At 36.9% G+C, this 19,666-nt stretch overlaps 1 protein-coding gene across 1 annotated transcript in view; it reads right to left on the reverse strand.

Moving 5' to 3' along the window:
- Positions 1 to 19,666, reverse strand: part of CUL3 (cullin 3) — a 97,480-nt gene that overhangs the window by 53,057 nt on the left and 24,757 nt on the right. Inside the window, exon 3 of the mRNA XM_082841822.1 lies at positions 2,803 to 2,916. Within this exon, the coding sequence (XP_082697948.1) occupies positions 2,803 to 2,916 (114 nt within the window). The remainder of the gene's footprint in view (positions 1 to 2,802; positions 2,917 to 19,666) is intronic.

The raw sequence follows: 19,666 nt of genomic DNA on the forward strand, positions 1-19,666 counted from the left end.
ATTCCCAGGTTTCTGTCACGATCAGATGGAATGACACTGATTATGAGCTCATTTGGAAACGCCAAGTTTGAAGTACCTCTCAGACAATGAAGGGAGCCACCAACTAGATAAATGAATTTACGAGTCTGAAGCTCAGAGAATGAGGCTGGAGACATAATGTGGGAATCACCTGGACAGAGGCACAACAGAGAGCTAAGGTAAGCAAATAACAGGTACCAGGAGAAGGAAGCCTAGGACTAAGCCCCAAGAATGCCTCTCTTTTAAAGGGCAGAGGAGAAGGAAGAGTGACTGAGAAGAAACAGAAAGGCAGGAGGCATACCAAGGGAGTGTTTGGTCACAGAAATTAAGAACCCAACGTGTTAGAAGACGAAAAGGTAGTCAACTGTGCCAATGCTGCTGGAAAAGTCAAGGAGCATGAGGATTAGCAGTGAGCTTTGCTGTCAGAGATGCGCAGGCGCGGTGATCCTAGTTAAGAGCGAGAATGAATAGAAGAGTTGAGATAGAAGCGTGACTAAAACATATTCAAAATGAATAAAAGATGAGAAAAAAGAGATAGCAAGTGTCAACATTTCCTATGAGACATTTAGCTGTGCATGGCAATGAGAGACCCTGGGAAGCAGTGCAGGGGTCCAACTGAAAATGTAGTGGGATTTTATTTTGAGGATGCCAGTGACCTGAATGTGTCTAATGCTGATGAGTAAGACCAGTAAAAAGGCAGAACCTGAAAATAATTCTGTTTTTTGACAAAGCAGAAAGAAATGAGATTCTTAGCACAAGTGAAGAAATGGCATTTGATAGGTGAGGAAACACTGCCCTCCATTAAAATGGGAGGGAAAAAGAGAAACACAAAAGGGGAGAAAATATAGGGAAACCTGTAGATTCAGAGGCAAGAGATGAACCCAGCTTCCACCTGATGCTTTCTCCTTCTCTCTGAGAGGCAGAGGGCAAGACTGTTTATTAAGAGTAAGGGGACCAGCAGGATAGCTGGAGGTTTGAAGAGAAATAACTCTTTCAAAGTGGCGGAATGAGCTGAATAGAGAAGAGTGAGACTACTGAGCAGTGTGGAGGGCTGACTAGAGGTTTGTGAAAATGCCACAAATAGTGGCACTGAGCTACCCTGTGTGAGGTTTCCCAAGTGGGGTTTCTACCAGCAGAAGCCCAGGAAAGGCAAGTTGCTGGGTTTATCTAGGGTTGTGGTACTACCAGCTGGGTTTGATGAAAAGATGATGGGAAATATTAATACTAGTTAATTTTTACTGAGCACATTACTATAGTCCAGGCCATACAGGTGCTTCATATGAAAGGCTCCTTTAAGCCTCATGGCCACTCTACCCAATTAGCACAATATTATTTTCATTTTATAAATGAGGAAGCTGAGGAATGATACGGTCACATAACAGCCAGGATTCAAGGTCTGAGATTTCATTTGCCCCCCAACCAACAAAAAAAGTGGTATGTGTGTGTGCTGAAATAAAACAGAAATTTAAAAAATCGCATGGTATAAAAAGTATATAAATAATTTTAAAATACTCCTTTTATCAACAGAGTGATGGACCATGAAATCACAAGTAATTTTCTATCTCAGTGTTTGTATTTAAGGACTCACCAAATCCAAAACTTAAAGAGGACAGCAGTAAGTTAACTTATTTCACATTTAAATCCCAGACAATATGTTTTCACATGCTATCACATTTACCTCAAAATGTCAACATAAAATGAATCTATACCCTGAAGAGGAAAATGAGGTTCAGAAAGGCTAAATAACTTGTTAAGTGTTTTATCAAAACCCTGAAAAATGAAGTAGCTTCTCCTTGACCCTCTTGCCACTAAGCCCTATAAAACCTGGGGTAATAGGCCTGATTGAATTCACTCAGCAGAACAAAAAACTTTACAGCTGTTTGCTCTCATTGGAAATTCTTTCCAAACACTGCTTTATTCTACCAAGTAAAAGAAACCAGGACACGCTCTCACCATTACACTAATAAGCAAAACTAAAGAAACTGAAAATAAAAATTCGAAAAGCAGAGAGTAAAATCTTAGAAGAAAATCATTACGTCCAATTCTCAAACATAAACAATGAAGTAAGTTACTGGACTTGATGATTTTGCAGACACAATAATTAAGCTTGACGAATCTTAATAATCATTCTAAAGTTAAAAAAACCTGAGAGTTTAATCTCCTTGAAAGCTATTAAACAGCCTACCTCAGGTCCATGTTTTCCAAATTGTTTTAATGAACAAGATATTTTTCTTGAATGATAATAAAACAGTAATACTAGGTGAAAAAGGCAATACATATCTGAAGAATTTATATATACACTGCAAGGACTTACAGTCCTTGTAAGACTGGGAGAGAGTTATCATTAGGAGTGGTAGATGGCAGCTATTACAAAAATATTTGTATTAATATGACATCCCCTGTAACTGAGGATATAAGGACATTAGGGTTTAAAAACTTGCAAGAGAATGAATATTTCATCTCTCATGTTGTCACTCAATCACCCTTACTCAAGAAGAGACAGACTTTTCAGTATTTCACATATTGAAGCATAAGTGCTAGATATTTAGAAAAATATTAAATCTTTCCCTTTCAGTTTTCCATTCTAATCATTAAGTATAGGAGCAACTAAGATTTTACTCATATAAGCTAAGGTTGGCCCTTATGAAGGAAATAGTATTTTAAAAAAAAAGAAAAGAAAAAAAGCTTTCCACACTGAGTTGTACCATCCAAATAAATGTGACAGAAAAAAGACAGTGTTTTGAAATGCTTAACTTAAAGGAAAAACAACAAAGCTCTACTTACCATATACATTAGTATGTCTCTAATCATCACCATAGCTGTCTGATGATCGTTCCAAGCTTGATTTAGTGTTTGAAGAAAGTTGTTATTCAATGAATTTAGTACATCTTCTCGCACCTATTAACAGAAAACTTCATTAGTTTCTTTATACACAAGCACGCGCGCACTCATATGTATACATGCACATATCTGTTCAACAAAATAATGAAGTGGAATCTTCGATTTTAGAACAAAGAAACATGTTACAGACCAGTAGAAATATTTTAAGCTATAACACAACCTATATACGGATAACTAACAAATGTGTTTTGTATAGTCCAGACCCTTCTCTTGACCTCCAGAATCATAAAGCAACCTCTTGGGCATTTCTCAACCCGCCAATGACTTAACCTCACTGTCAGCATAAAATCCTAAATACTTTATAAAGGAACCACAAAGGCCCCACAGAACTGGCCCCAGGCTATTGCTCCAATTAAATTTCCCACTACGCTTCCCCTCCCCCATCTTTGAAGAATGGTCGAAAACACTGATTTTGGAGTCAAACTACCTGGGCTTGAATCCCAGCTCGCCGACTAGCTGTGCAACCTTGGGTAAAGTATTTAATCTCTGTGCTTCAGTTTCCTCAAATCTGAAATAGTATCCATTTTATAGGATGGTTTTAAGGACTGAATTACCACTAGTAATACAGGTAGAACAGTGTCTGGCACTCAGTAAACACTCAGTGAGCATAAACCATTAACTTAATGCACTACAGCTACCATGGAGCTGCATACAGCAAATGTGCTCTGCCATCTCCTCTGTGCTGGTTCACATACCTCACTCTCTGCCTTTTTTTCTGCACAAGTTTCACCTCCACAAAAAGGTCTTCCCTGACATCCTATTTCAATAACGTCTTTCTCTATTCCTTTACCCTACACTTTATTTTTCCTCAAGTACTCATCACTAATTACTAGTATATTACGTATTTATGTTTATTATTTCTCCTACTAAAATGTAAGCTCCACGGTAGCAGGGAGTCTGTCTTTTCCATGTGTACCTTCCACATCTAGAACAGTGCCTGGCATATAAAAGACCCTTTATTTCATCCCCACCCTCCAATACCATGATCCACATCCAACAAGGTAAGCTCTTTCAGGATATCTGCCTTTGCACATAAAGTTCCTTTCAGTCTGAAATGCCTTCCTAATGCAATCCTGATAAGAATTCAGGAATTTCACAGTCCACAAGCATACTGACACCTTCTCCAATATGAGCTTACTGACCACTACTTCTTCCTGCTATGCTATCAGTCCAACTGAAAGGTTATTTGACTAGGAAATAGAATCTAGACTCTGGTTCTAGCTTTGTCATGAAAAAGTAGTGTGTCTGTCCTCCAAGTTCCTACAACACTTTGGGACTATACTGCCAACCTATGCAGTTATTCAAATCCAACCAATCCTCCATGGTCTAGCTCAACTCTCAATAACTCCAGCTTAAAGTGACATCTTCTATCTCTAAACATTCTTTACCATAGAAAATCTGCAGTAGTGGTTCAACTTTTTCAGGTTGGGGAGAATCTGAAGTCATCATGTTCTCTGAGAAACAAATTATTTAATATGTGTGTTGAGATATATAGACACCTGTAAACCCATATTATAGATACATGTAAATAAAATGTCACTGTGTATTAGAACTAGAATAAAGTGGTTCGAAGTGCCAAAGATTAAAAAAAAAAAATACACAAAACACATTACTCTCAACCCACAGGAGAGTAAGCTGAAGTTGTGAAAACTATATATTTTCTTATTTATAGAGGAAAAGAAGTCAGTGAGAGATTTTAGTGATGGGACAATAAATCTATTCTACTAAGCATACGGTATGAAAACCACTAGCCTATACCACATAATTCAGAATGTTATTACATAATCTTTTGTTCACAGACTCAGCTCCTTGACTTCAAATATATCACCCAGAGATTACTCCATAAATATGCTGACTACATCAAGAGTGATAAACATCCACGTCAGTTAGTTGACAGTACTGTGTTAAACAAACACTTTCATGCAAAGTGGTAATATACCAATTATTTCAACTCATTAAATCTACCACTCATCATATGCAAGTTCCAAAGGTAGCTAATGCTAAAAACAAAAACACAGCAAGTTGCAAATGTACCTATTTACAAAATTCTTCAACCTTCATATTCTTTCACTGAACCACTAAACTTTGAGTAGCAATTAAATCAAAATCATGACAATACTAGAGAAACTGTACTACATAACAAAAATTAAATTATATATTCCAAACACCATAATCTCTAGGAATTAATTATTTGTAAGGACTTAAGTGAACTTCTATATACCCTCTTTGTTATAAAATCAAGTTATATGTTAACTGTATTAAAGTCACCCTGATTTTGGAATGCAAGAATATGCTTGGTATATTTGTTGGATAAATGAAAAATTTACCAATTAAATTTTAAAAGTTATAAAATAAGGCATATTTTCTAAAATCAATGATTTATACACTAAAACATAGCAACAAGTGTAAGATACCTGCCTTTCAACAAAATTAAAATGCGATCAACTAGCACAATGTGTCATAAATGATAAAATTGCTTTATTTGCATTATACTTCAAAAAATCATGCTGACAAATCAGTAACAGTGAATTTTACTTAGCAGAAAATAAGCTGTTATAAACTGTTAATTTTGTTATATTTATTTTTGAAAGATTACACACACGGACAGGACTAAAAGACGAAAGATAAATACCCTTAGGCACACTTGCTGCAACTATCTCTTAATTATTCAGATCACTTTATGAGCAAAAAACTATTCCTCTAAAACTGCCGCAGAAAAATATCTTCATACTCTGATACATGAAAAGTGAATGCATATTTGTTCAAACATATACAACAAAATGGTAGGAATGAGGTGAAAATTCAATCTTTATGAAGATCAAAACAGGCTTTTCAAAAGAAGATTAAGTTGGCATATAAAGCAAAATACACATAAAGTGAAAAAAAGATTTAACCTTTATTTTACAAATTATTAACATAACGATACAGAAAACTTGAAATAGAAAGTGGGAACTGTGTGTTGTAACATGATTAATCTTTGCACCAGCAAAGGCAACCCTGATGTAGAGGTGGTACCAGAACCAAATGGACCTGCAGATCAAGTACGACCAGCATCATTACTTGAGAAAATCTACATGAAGATTACCCAGATAAAGAACTGGAATTTGAAGAGTGAAACGATGAAGAACCATGGAAGTTGAGAGCAGGATGGACCAGCTGTGACAAAGAGGATAAACGAGTAGCTGAAAACTGATGGCTATGCCAGACATCTAGCCTTGCAAAGGATAAAGCAAGACACGGTAATTTAAAACAGTAGATCACAAACTTGGCAAAGAAATAGAATCCCATGGAGACTAATAGATTTCAATCAAGAGAATGAGAAGACACAGAATGGGAGAAAATATTAACAAAAGACACACACATCTGAAAAAGGACTGTAATCCAAAATACACAAAGAATTCATAAAACTCGACAATAAGAAAACAAACAACCCAATTTTAAAAACTGGCAAAAGACCTGGACACCTCACCAAAACGATATCCAGATGGCAAATAAGCATATAAAAAGATGTTCAACATCTGACCGGTAAGGAACTGCAAATTAAAATAACAATGGGATACCACTACACATCTATTAGAATGGCCAAAACCCAAAACGACATCACCAAATCTGGTGAGGATGCAGAGTGAGAGGCACTCTCAATCAGTGTTGGTAGGAATGTAAAATGGTAACAGTCACTTTGGAAGAGAGTTTGGCAGCTTCTTACAAAACCAGACATACTCTTACTATATGATACAGAAAATTACGCACCCTGGAATAAATACCAAAGGAGTTGACAATTTATGTCCACATAAAACCCCCCACACTGATGTTTACAGCAGCTTTATTCATAACTGCCAAAACTTAGAAGCAACCAAGATGTCCCTCAGTAGCTGAATAAATAAACTGTGGTACATCCAGACAATGGAGTATCATTCAGCACTAGAAAGAAATAAGCTATCAAGCCATGAAAAGACACACAGGAACCTTAAGTACATAGTACGAAATGAAAGAAGACAATCTGAAAAGGCTACGTACCATATGATTCCAACCATATGACATTCTTGAAAAGGAAAAACTAAAGAAACTGTAAAAAAGATCAGTGGTTGCTAGGGATTAGGGTGGAACAGAAATGAACAGGCAGAGCACAGGATTTTTACGGCAGTGAAAATATTCTGTATGGTACTATAATAGTATTTCATTACACATTTGTCAAAATGCATAGAATAAACACCACCAAGAATGACCCTCTAGGGCTTCCCTGGTGGCACAGTGGTTGAGAGTCCGCCTGCCGATGCAGGGGACACGGGTTCGTGCCCTGGTCCGGGAAGATCCCACATCCCGCAGAGCGGCTCCGTGAGCCATGGCCGCTGAGCCTGCACGTCCGGAGCCTGTGCTCCACAACGGGAGAGGCCACAACAATGAGAGGCCCGTGTACCACGCAAAAAAAAAAAAAGAAAGAATCAATTACCCTCTAATGTAAACTATGGACTTTGGGTGATAATGGTATGTCAGTGTAGGTTCATTATTTTAACAAATGTGCCACTCTGGTATGGGATGCTTATAGTAGGGGAGGCTGTACATGTGTCAGGGGGCATATAGGAAATCTCTGTACCTTCTGTTCAATTTTGCTGTGAATCAAAACTGCTCTAAAAATAAAGTCTATTAAAAAAAATTGGGGGGGCCCACCAATTTACTGATCTAAAAATCACTGATCAAAAGAAAGAGAATCTGGGTATTTTTCTTTTTAAAGCTATCCCAATGATTCTGATACAATAGCCAGGATTAGGAAACCACTGACTTAAAAGAGCCACACTAGCCATTTCTGTTCCTTCCCTTTGCAGAATTTCCTCAATATGAATATTTTTTATATAGTTATAATAATAATCATACTGATGTGGTTCTGAGTCCTGATATTTTTAAGCCATCCATTAACATTCAACATTAAACTTTACTTTAGGAGAAAAGTTTCTAGCTATATCATTTCATTTCCAAAGCACTGTAATAATTCCAAGAAAAAGGGCATAGCAGAATGAAATGTAAGAAAAATACAATGTCATCTGAGATTTAAGCAATTTCCAACCTAACACCAAAAGCATGAGCTACAAAAGAAAAAAATGATAAACTGGACTCCATCAAAATTAAAAGTTTTTGTTCTGCAGGTACTGTTAAAACAATAAAAAGACAAACTAAAGACTGGGAGAAAATATTAAATGACTTGTACCCAGAATAAAAACAAACAAACACCTCTCACAAATCAGTAAAGAAAGCAAACAACAGAATTTTAAAATAGGCAAAAGACTCGAACAAATTCTACACATGAAAAGATGTTCACCAACATCAGCCATTAAGGAAATGCAAATTAAAACCGTGATGAGACACCACTACACACGCCCATTAGAATGGCTAAAATAAAATATACTGACAATACCAAGTGCTGGCAAAGATTCTGAACAACTAGAACTCTCATACATTGCTGGTGGGAATGCAAAATGGTACAGCCCTACCAGAAAACAGTTTGGCAGTATGTTATGAAGTAAAACATACACTTACACGTGACCCAGCAATCCCACTCCTAGGAATTTATCCTAGAGAAATGAAAACTTATATTCACACAAAAAGCTGTACACAAATGTTCATAGTAACTCTATTCATAATCAGAAGAAACTGTATACAACCCAAATGTCTTGCAACAAGTAAACAGGTAAATGGATAAGCAAACTGATACATTTATATAGAAGAATATCACTCAGCAATAACAAGGAACAAACTATTGATATATACAACAGATTGGCTCAATTGCAAAATAATTATGTGAATGAAAGAAGTTAGTCTCAAAGGCTACAAACTGTATGATTCCACTTATAGGACATTCTTGAGAAAACAAAACTATAGTGACAGAAGAGATCAGTGATTGCCAGGTATTAGGGGTGGGAGAAGGATGTCACTATAAAGGGAAAACAAATTTTCTGGGGTGAAGGATGTTCTATATTGACTGTGATAGCAGTTACATAAATCTATAAATGGGCTAAAATTCACAGAACTGTACATGAAAATAAAAGGCTAATTTTATTGTATATTGACTTTTAAAAACTTGCAGTAATTATGATTCTCAAAATTGGGTCCTGTTTTATTATCATATTATAAATGTAAGCTATGATGCCACAATCTTTATTCATAAAAGCAACTTGAATGCCAAACAATGAAGAATTGTTAATTATTTTGAGTATACCAACGTTACAAAGGCCTCTGCTATAGTTCAAATTGACATACCACATCCTCCATTTCTGTGAATAGAGCTTTCCCTGTCCTTTTTATTACACACTTAGCAAAGATTAAAGGAGATTACTAAATAAAAAAAAACCCCACTTTTATTTTTCAATGTTGTATCAATAACAACACCTGTTCACTGATAAATTAACATCCAAGTTGCAAGAAATACATCCTCAAACCAATCAAATTACTGGCAAAGGGAGGGGGAGAAGGATGGAAAAGGGGATGACAGGAAGGCCAGCAGGCATGAGCATGACTGGGAGCTACAAGGATTGACAAGGAGGCTGACCTTGGGGCAGCAGCTCCTGGCTGGATGGAGAGTTGAAGGATATTAATAATCTACACAGTATCCCCCCACCCTCTAACATACACACATTTATTTTTAATCATTAATTAAAATTTTTTCACCTAAATTTAAATGCCTGGGGCAAAGTCCCAGCAAGCCAATCCTAATATCTAGGTAACACAAAGAAACTTATCAGCTAAAACTAATTATAAAGATTTTAATTCTAAAGTTTACTGAAACCAGAACTGAGCCATATAATTAATGATGGTATGGACTACTGAAAAGGACTTCCTTCTTAGAAAGTCTTAAAACTCAGCACAATACTTAATTCCAACACAGATAAATCTCTGTAAATACAGATATTTGTATTTAGCATTATTTTGCACTGAAATATATATACCATGTATTAAAAACATAAAATGGTGCATAATGCTAAAAAAAGAACATTTAAAAGTATCACAGAGATACTACTGATATAATGTTAAGAGGTGCAACCTCTTAGAAATCTGTAGTATTGTAATGTTCACTCAGGAGCTAAAACAATCAAATTACTATTTGCAAATGGACTTGACACGGGAGGGGGAAGGGCAAGCTGGGACGAAGTGCGAGAGTGGCATGGACATATACACACTACCAAATGTAAAACAGATAGCTAGTGGGAAGCAGCCGCATAGCACAGGGAGATCAGCTCCATAGCACAGGGAGATCAGCTCGGTGCTTTGTGACCACCTGGAGGGGTGGGATAGGGAGGGTGGGAGGGAGACACAAGAGGGAGGAGATATGGGGATATACGAATATGTATAGCTGATTCACTTTGTTATAAAGCAGAAACTAACACACCATTGTAAAGCAATTATACTCCAATAAAGACGTTAAAAAAAATTAGTATTTGCAGACAGTTACCAAGGGCAGTTACTAATTAGGACTTTTGACTTTGACTTTGACCTATACAGTCTGCAGCTCCTCTTCCCTGTAATATGGCTGGGGTTGATTAGATCAATGGCACTCATGCAATGCTCCACTAAGATGTCTCAGTACCACTCCAGGGTGGGCACTGTTTCCCCTGATTAAATATGATTTATATTGGTTTTGTGTGATTTTAAAAGTGGGGTTTTCCACTATTTTAAAAATACAGGCACACCTTGAAGATGTTTTGGGTTTGGTTCCAAAACACTGCAATAACGTGAATATCACAATAAAGCAAGTCACATGAATTTTTCGGTTTCCTAGTGCATATAAAAGTTATGTTTACATTATACAGTAGTCTATTAAGTGTGCAACAGACTAAATAAATGTCTAAATAAATAATGTGCATATCTTAATTTAAAAATACTTCGTTGCTAAGAAATGCTAACCATCGCCTGAGCCTTCAGGGAGTCGTAATCTTTTGCTGGTGGAAGATCTCGCCTTGGTATTGACGGCTGCTGACTGATCAGGGTGGTGGTTTTGCTGAAGGCTGGCGGGGGCGGCCGTGGCAATTTCTTGAAATAAGATGACAATGAAGCTGCTGCATCAATCGACTCTTCCTTGTTTCAAGAATGATTTCTCTGTAGCATGCAATGCTGTTTCACAGCATTTTACCAACAGTAGAACGTCTTTCAAAAGTGGAGTCAGGGGCTTCCCTGGTGGCGCAGTGGTTGAGAGTCCGCCTGCCGATGCAGGGGACACGGGTTCGTGCCCCAGTCCGGGAAGATCCCACATGCCGCGGAGCGGCTGGGCCCGTGAGCCATGGCCGCTGAGCCTGCACATCCGGAGCCTGTGCTCCGCAGTGGGAGAGGCCACAACAGTGAGAGGCCCGCATACCGCAAAAAAAAAAAAAAAAAGTGGAGTCAGTCCTTTCAAACCCTGCTACTACTTTATCAACTAAGTTTACATAATAGTCTAAATCCTTTGTTATCACATTAACAACCTTCACAGCATCTTTACCAGGAGTACATTCCATCTTAAGAAACCACTTTTCAGGTTCCACTTCTAATTTTAGTTCTTCTGCAACTTCCACCACATCTGAAGTTACCTCTTCCACCCTTTGAGCCCCTCAAAGTCATCCGTGAGGGCTGGAATCAACTTCTTCCAAAGTCCTGTTAGTATTGGTATTTTGACTTCTTTCCACAAATCATGAATGCTCTTAATGACATCTAGAATGGTGAATCCTTTGCAGGAGGTTTTCATTTGACTTTGCCCAGATCCATCAGAACAATCACTATCCATGACAGCTATAGCCTTATGAAATGTATTTCTTAAATAAACAGACTTGAAAGTTGAAATTACTCCTTGGATCCATGGACTGTAGAATGGATGTTGTGTTAGCAGGCATGAAAACAACATTAATCGTCTATAGATCACCATCAGAGCTCTTGGGTGACCAGGTGCACTGTCAAAGAACAATAATACTTTGAAAGGAATCTTTCTTTTCTGAGCAGTAGGTCTCAACAGTGGGTTTAAAATATTCAGTAAACCATGTTGTAAACAGACATGCTGACATCCAAGCTGTGTTGTTCCATTTATAGAGCACCGGCAGAGTAGGTTTAGCATAGTTCTTAAGGGGCTTAGGGTTTTCAGAACGGTAAATGAGTGCTGGCTTCAACTTAAAGTCACCAGCTGCATTAACCCCTAACAAGAGTCAGCCTATCTTTTGAAACTTTGAAGATAGGCACTGACTTCTCCTCTCTAGCTATGGAAGTCCTAGATGACATGTTCTTCAAATAGAAAGCTGTTTTGTCTACACTGAAAATCTTCTGGATTACTTGATAGTCCGTACATCAGCACTTGCTGCTTCACCTTGCACTTGTATGTTACGGAGACAGCTCCCTTCTGTAAACCTCCAAACCCATCTCTGCTGGCCTTCAACTTTTCTTCTGCAGCTTCCTCACCTCTCGCAGCCTTCACAGAACTGAAGAGAGTTAGAGCCTTGCTCAGGATTAGGCTTTGGTTTAGAGGAATACTATTGTTCCTGGTGTGATCTTCGATCCAGACCACTCAAACATTCTCCGTATCAGCAATAAGGCTATTTCACTTTCGTATCATTCGTGTGTTCACTGGAGAAGCACTTTTAATTTCCTTCAAGAACTTTTCCTTTGCATCTACAACTTGGCTGTTTGGTACAAGAGGCCTAGCTTTCAGCCTATTTCAACTTTCAACATGCCTTCATCACTAAAGCTTAATCACTTCTAGCTTTTGATTTAAAGTGAGACGCGCCATTCTTCCTTTCACTTGAATACTTGAGGCCATTATTAGGGTTATTAATTTGCCTAATTTCAATATTGCTACGTCTCAGGGAATAGAGGCCCAAGGAGAGGGAAAGAGACAGGGGAGCAGCTGGCCAGTGGAGCAGTCAGAACACACACAACATTTATTAATTAAGTTCGCCATATTATTTGGGCACAGTTTGTGCCTCCCACCCCAAAACTATAACAGCAACATCAAAGATCACGGATCACAGATCACCATGACAAATATAATAATACTGAAAAGTTTGAAATACTGCAAGAATTACCAAAATGTGACAGACACGTGAAGTGAGCAAATGCTGTTGAAAAAGTGGTGCCTGACCTACTTGCTCAACAGGGGGTTACCACAAACCTTCAATTTGTGGAAAAAAAAAAGATGAAGTTATCTGCTAAGTGCAGTAAAGCTAAACACAACAAGGTGTGCCTGTAACTGAGACAGCCACTGGATACTTGCTAAGTATCGTTCTTGGCTCTAAATTCTAAAACATACTGCTTGTCGCACCTGATGAAACCAGAGTATTTACATAAATATGCAACATTTACCATGATCAAAAATAGCATATAAGTTCTCACAACATTTGAATTTTTCCGAGCCCTGCGTATGTGATCTGGGGGCTTGTCACTTTACAAATTTTACCAGTTATATAAAACCCTGTTTTTCCTAGAAATGCCATTAAAGAATAATTCCTGAAGATCTCAAAATATTTTTCACTTCATCACACCAAAGTGATGTGACATAAACCTATCAATAAAAGTGGCTTACTGTATAAGTAAATCTCAATGGAAGCCAAGCCATGGAGTGTAGACGGTATGTCTCCTAATCCGACACATCCTTTGAAAAAAGCTCCACAGCTCTTCCCGTTATGCCGAGAATTCTTGATTTAAAAGATTACATGGTGAACAGTGGCAGCACAGGAATACAGATGCTAAAAAGCCCATCTGCCTGATTCAAATCACAGACACACATTTAGTAGATGTGTGACCCTGAGCAACTTACTTAATTTCTTTATGTATCAGTTTTTATAAAAACAGAAATAGCACCTACTTCAAGGAGCTGCTGTGTGGATAAAATCAGTATACACAAAATACTTAGAACAGTGCCTAGCGCACAGTAAATGCTATATAAGCATTTGCTTCTATTATAATATTACTTGTATTACATATTCTTAAAATTATTCATATACGTATTTGAATCTTGCTACTCAGAGTGTGGTATGCACAGAGCAGAATCATGGTCAATATCATCATCATCATCACTGGTGAGCTGGACCCACTGAATCATAATCTGCATTTTAACAAGATACTCAGAAAATTCATAAGTGCCTTAAATTTTCTGAAACAAGCAACATAAATAAAACACGTATACCTATATATTCACATATTTTATACAGTATTTTCTAAACTCTCAATTTCCACTTGATTCTTGCTTTCCTTCCTCTAAAGAACAGAAATTTCTCCACAACTAGAAGGAATTCTTTTACTTCATACTTTGAGAAGTTTGTAATGGAGCCAACCTCCATTAAGTTTGGTGAATAGATGTTGCTATCTCGTAATACATATAACAACCTTAAGATTTTTGTATTTCAAAGCAAACTCCTACTAAAGATGAGGAGAGCTAACTAACCTTAACTTTTGTAGATATTTTAAACTTTCTAAGAATTCACTAATGACAAGAGATTCCTGAATGGAATAAAATTCACTGCCCTCTTGATATTTTCTACACTGACAGTACTGTTTTCATTATTTTCACTAATTTTTAGAATAAAGGTGGCCACCTTGATCAAAGGAATCATACCAGTATCATTAACAAAACTAAAGATAGCCACTACAGGGAAAACGTTTTTCTTGACTGCTGTCAGAAGATTCTTCCATAAATAAGTTTACTAATGTATACATAGTTAGTGACATAAGTTTAAGAATTTCACAAAGTGTCCAAAACGAAGCTCTTAATTCAAAAGGATACATAAACATCTTTCCCTGAACTGACAATTCAAATATTTAATGATTACTTCCAAAAAGTGAAGCAGGGTGCTAGGCACCATGGAGAATACAAAATGCAGTCACTTTACAATCTCTATAAATACAGGAGGGTAGGAAACAGGAGCCTAATATTAGCATTCATATGGCCTCAATACAAAGTGAAATCCAATGAATAGTACTAAAGAAGTTGTGAGGTCCAAAGCAAGGGCACATGATGGCAATTAGAACAATGGATTTTCATAGTTTCACAAAGAAAATCTGCTACATGTTGAAGAAAATAAAAAAATCCAAATTTGGGATTTTAAAAAATACATTCTTAGTTCAAATATTCTTTTGAACTTCTTAAAAAAGTAACACAACTTGGAAAATCGGGATTTAAGGACAAAGTAGTATCATGAAAAATGGCAGCTTTTTACCTAATGGTTGGAAAGGAAAACAGAAATAAAAAAGCAGTATACCATAGAAGGACAATATGCTTATCATTTGTAAAGTACTTCATTCCCAATGGTTAAGACAATAAGATATACATTAAAAGCATCAAGTACATTATAGCATTAATACCATAGTTAAACTCTGAACAACAGGGACACTGAAATAATAAACAGTAAAATATATACAAAGCACGGCAATATGGCAACTAGTCTTTTTGTTCTCCTGAATACCATGGAGGAAAAAAACACAGTTCCACAAGATCACACAATCTGGTTCCCAGCAGACAGACAGACTCCAGCCTCAAGAAATCAGAGGTATACAGCCCCAAAACTACACTGTGCTTTTAAATGGTGAAACACACTCCGCTTAAAGTGGTTAGATTCAGGAGTAATTCACTTGGGTAGGTAGAAGTATTACCCCACATACAGAAGACAAAACAGATCTCTGCAGTTCATGGATACAAACCACGATGGTTTCCATTTGACTGTTAGTATTATTCTTAGAGATTCATTTCAACAGACAATTACGGAGAGCAAAAATGAAGAGGAGACACAAAAAATGAATGAAACAGGTCTTAGCTTAATAAATATTAAAAGAACATCACTAGAAACTACAATAGAGAGCAGTACCTGCCCTCACAGTGCTTACTGTCTATTCCACAATTTAAGTGGGAATAGCTGGTATTTAACATGGGTGAACTTGCTAAATAACACTCTAAACTTGGCTCTTCCCCAACATCATTTCTCTTTCAATCTTTTCAAAGTAGAAACTACTCAATTTCCTATGCCCCTCATATTCTATGATTGGTATCTTTCTGACTCTCTAACAGCCCATTTTCCTCACCTTATCCCTAATAATCTTTCTCTTTTGCGATTATCCTATTTATATTCAAGTCACTCTTCCAAATCATATTTCTTAAGGGTTTGTATACCTAGCTGAGAGCCTTCGTCTTCTTTCTGACTCCTGTCATCACCCTAAGCTGATCCAATATTCAATGTAATGGGTTCTTAGTTTCTTCCAACAACTTTAAATTAGGAAAAAGGACAAGACAAGATGGCAGGAGAATGAAAGATAAGTAGCAAAGAAGCACTGAAAATGGCACTCCTACTAAACCTTTTACTCCATCTTTTCCATTTCAATCTGTCTATTTTTAAAAATTAAAACCCAACAGCTCCTACCACCCACAGAATAAAAGCCTAATGCCCTACAATGTTAGTCCAACTAACTTTACCATTCTCGTTTCCTACAAATGCATGTGAAGTCCTTTATGTTCCATTTACACTTATACTGGTCCACCAGACAATGCTCAAACCTAGTTGCCTTTTTTACACATGCCATTTTCCTTACTGAGACTATCTTTTGCCTTTGTTTACATGATGAATCTTTCATAATCCTTTAAGGCTCATCAAGTGACCTCCTCTTTCTACTTTGTCCTGAATTCTGCAGGCAAAGTAATTCCCCTTCAAATCTGATTCCCTCACTAAAATTGGGAGGTTTCTTGCTGATAGGCATGGTGTCTTAATTATTTTTTGGTGGATAAAACACAGGAGAGACTCAGTATCTGTGGGCCTCTAAAGTGAATCTGTCTTTGCTAATGAAAATCTTAGTCCTTAGTGTTTCTATCAATGTCCTTTGTAATTAACTGCAATCACTGTATTTACGTTGTGTTGTACATAAATGCCATTTTAAAAGTCTCTACATTCATTCACATTTGCCTAGAAATAAAGGAAAAGCACTAAAAAAGCTAAAGCTAAATCTGTTTAAATAACTGGCCTACAAAATAGTCCAGAGCTTACCATAAAATTACCAACTTCATTCCCTCAGGCAATTAGTACTACTACATAAACATCTAAATATAACTATGAATAAACATAATACTTAAAAACTCTGGTTCTTCCCATTCTCCCTCTAAAAATGGGGAGAAAAATTAATATACTGTAAACAAGTAGTTTACATAGAAACATCATTTTCAGCAAATGTGACCCTACATACAAAATACAAATGGTAGGATGTTATTCTACAAGGAGACTTTACAAAAAATTACTCAACAAGAAAGTCACTTAAAAATTGAAATTCCCCTTCAAGGCTTCATTTCTCCTACCTGGAAAGCAAAGTGCTGAGAACTGATCAGGATTACAAGGCACAGATTCAAGTATGTAAGTCCGTAATATAAGTTCCAGAAAGACAGGGATCTTTGATATAACACAAATGCTTATTAGCCTAGTGCCTGGCACGTAACAGGTCCTCAATAGGCAGTTTTCTGAATGAACGTAAAGCGAGGAGGATGAAGCTCCTCTTATTCTGCCTTCCTCACATTTAAAGTAAGCTGTTATTTGAAGAACAAGATGGAAAGAAAGACTTTGAAAACCACTGGAATAAACATTCTTTTTAGCAATAATAAACTACTAGAGTACTACTAGAGTTAAGAAGTCAACTAGAGTTGACTCTAGTACTACTAGAGTTAAGGAGTACTACTAGAATTAAGAAGTCAACATCTTTTTTGTCCAGCTATTTTTCTAAGAGGAGAACAAACTTTCAAAGTACAGGAATTAGCTTTTATAAGCTCACTTACGAGACTCCACATTATTTAGTTATTACTATAGACTAATAATTTGAAAGAAAAGGGGGAATTAAGCACCAGTCAAATCTAAGAAAACTTAATCATCACAAAATTGGTAAAATAAAGTTCTTGCCACATTAAAACCAAAGAAAGTTTCTCCCCTGACTTTAAGAAACAATTAAAAATGAAAAAACTTCTAAACACATATTATGGCACATGAAAGGACAATGGTAAACTGCAAAAACCATGATTTTCCTAAGTCTTAGTCATTATATAATTTTAAGCCCACTGAGGCTAACAAAACCAATCCCAATCTCCTTTTATACATTAATAAACTGAAGTCCAGAAAAATCTAGTAGTTTGTTCAAGATTGTTAGTGGTAGAATCAGGCCTAAAGCCTACCTTTCCCTACTTTCTATCCGGTACTTCTTCCACTGCATCTACTTCTAACTTCTTTATCATTAAACTCCTATTATTACTTCTATTGATATTATTATTTCTTATTATTATGGAGTACTTAGCGGTGTGTAGAAAAAAAAGACAAGTCCTCCATTACTTTACTATGAGCTTAGAGAATTTCTATTAAGTTTGAATCCCAAATAGGAATCTTCTAAAAGGAAATGACTCCAAAAAAACAAACAAAACACTTTAAATATCTGACAATTTGGTCAGTTATATCTCAATAAAGCTGGGGGGAAAAAACATAAAAAAAATATGGCTCCACCCTAACCTAACCCTGCCCTCAAGTAATAGAACTGATCAGCACTATTTTTGAAGATTTTTTTTTTTAATGTGGACCATTTTTAAAGTCTTTATTGAATTTGTTACAATACTGCTTCTGTTTTATGTTTTTTTGGGTTTTGGCCACAAGGTATGTGAGAGCTTAGCTCCCCAACCAGGGATCGAACCCACAACCCTGCACTGGAAGACCAAGTCTTAAGCACCAGACTGCCAGCGAAGTCCCTGATTAGCACTATTTTTGAATTTAAAATTGTCTTTTCACACACACACACGCACGCACACGCGCGCGCACGCACACACTGTGAAAACCACAACGCTGCTAAATAAAGGTCAAAATTAAATTATTTTATAATTTAAGGTTAGAGCTGAGTCTTAAAGTACCACTAACTCTGGCCATTTTTCTGTCTCCACTGCAATCCTCAATCTACCTGAAATGTTTAAGTTCCTCAGGGTTCAACCTGGGGCCCTCTTCTTTTTTTTTTCCTGTGTGATTTCATCTACTTCCAGGGCTTTAAGTATCATCTATATGCTCACAATTCCCAAATTTACACTTCCAGTCCAAACTTCTCAAGAGAACTAGATTTACATATCTCATTTCATTGGCATCTTAAAATTAACCTGCCAAATGGAGTTTCTTTTTCTACCCCAAATCTATACCAAAAAATGGAAACTCCTAGTTGTTCAAAAGCCAAAATCCTAGAAGTCATCTTGGATTCTTCCCTCTTCCTCATTCCATACAATCAACCTAACCACAGTTAACAAGCTTTCTACATCCAAAATAAATCTTGAATCTGAAAACTTTTCTCTATCCCCAGTGTCACTAGACTGGTATAAATCGCCACTATCATTCATCTGAATTATCTTCTATCCTATTGCCCCCACTTCAACTCTTGGGCCCTGTAGCTTATTCACCACATAGCGACCAGAGTAATATTTAAAACATCTACATCAGATCATATCACTGTCTTGCTTAAAATCTTGAATGGCTACCTACAGTACATACAATAAGTATGACCCCCTTACAGCATGGCTTCAAGGCCTGGCATGATGCAGCTTCTGCTTTTCTCTCCAAACTCATCTTGTTCCATTCTTCCCCGCCAACTCTTAATTCCCTGTTCACGACATGCCCCCGCCCCTCCAAATTTCTCTAGTCCAGGTATTGGCAAAGGAAGTCCTTCTGTCTTTTAAAAATAAAGCTGTATCGAAATACAGCTGTGCCTGTTCATTGTGTGTAGTCTATTGCTGCTCTCGTGCTACAACAGAGGGGTT

The sequence above is a fragment of the Leucopleurus acutus genome (assembly GCF_964270905.1).
Source record: "Leucopleurus acutus genome assembly, chromosome: 6".
NCBI classification, from domain to species: Eukaryota; Metazoa; Chordata; class Mammalia; order Artiodactyla; family Delphinidae; genus Leucopleurus; species Leucopleurus acutus.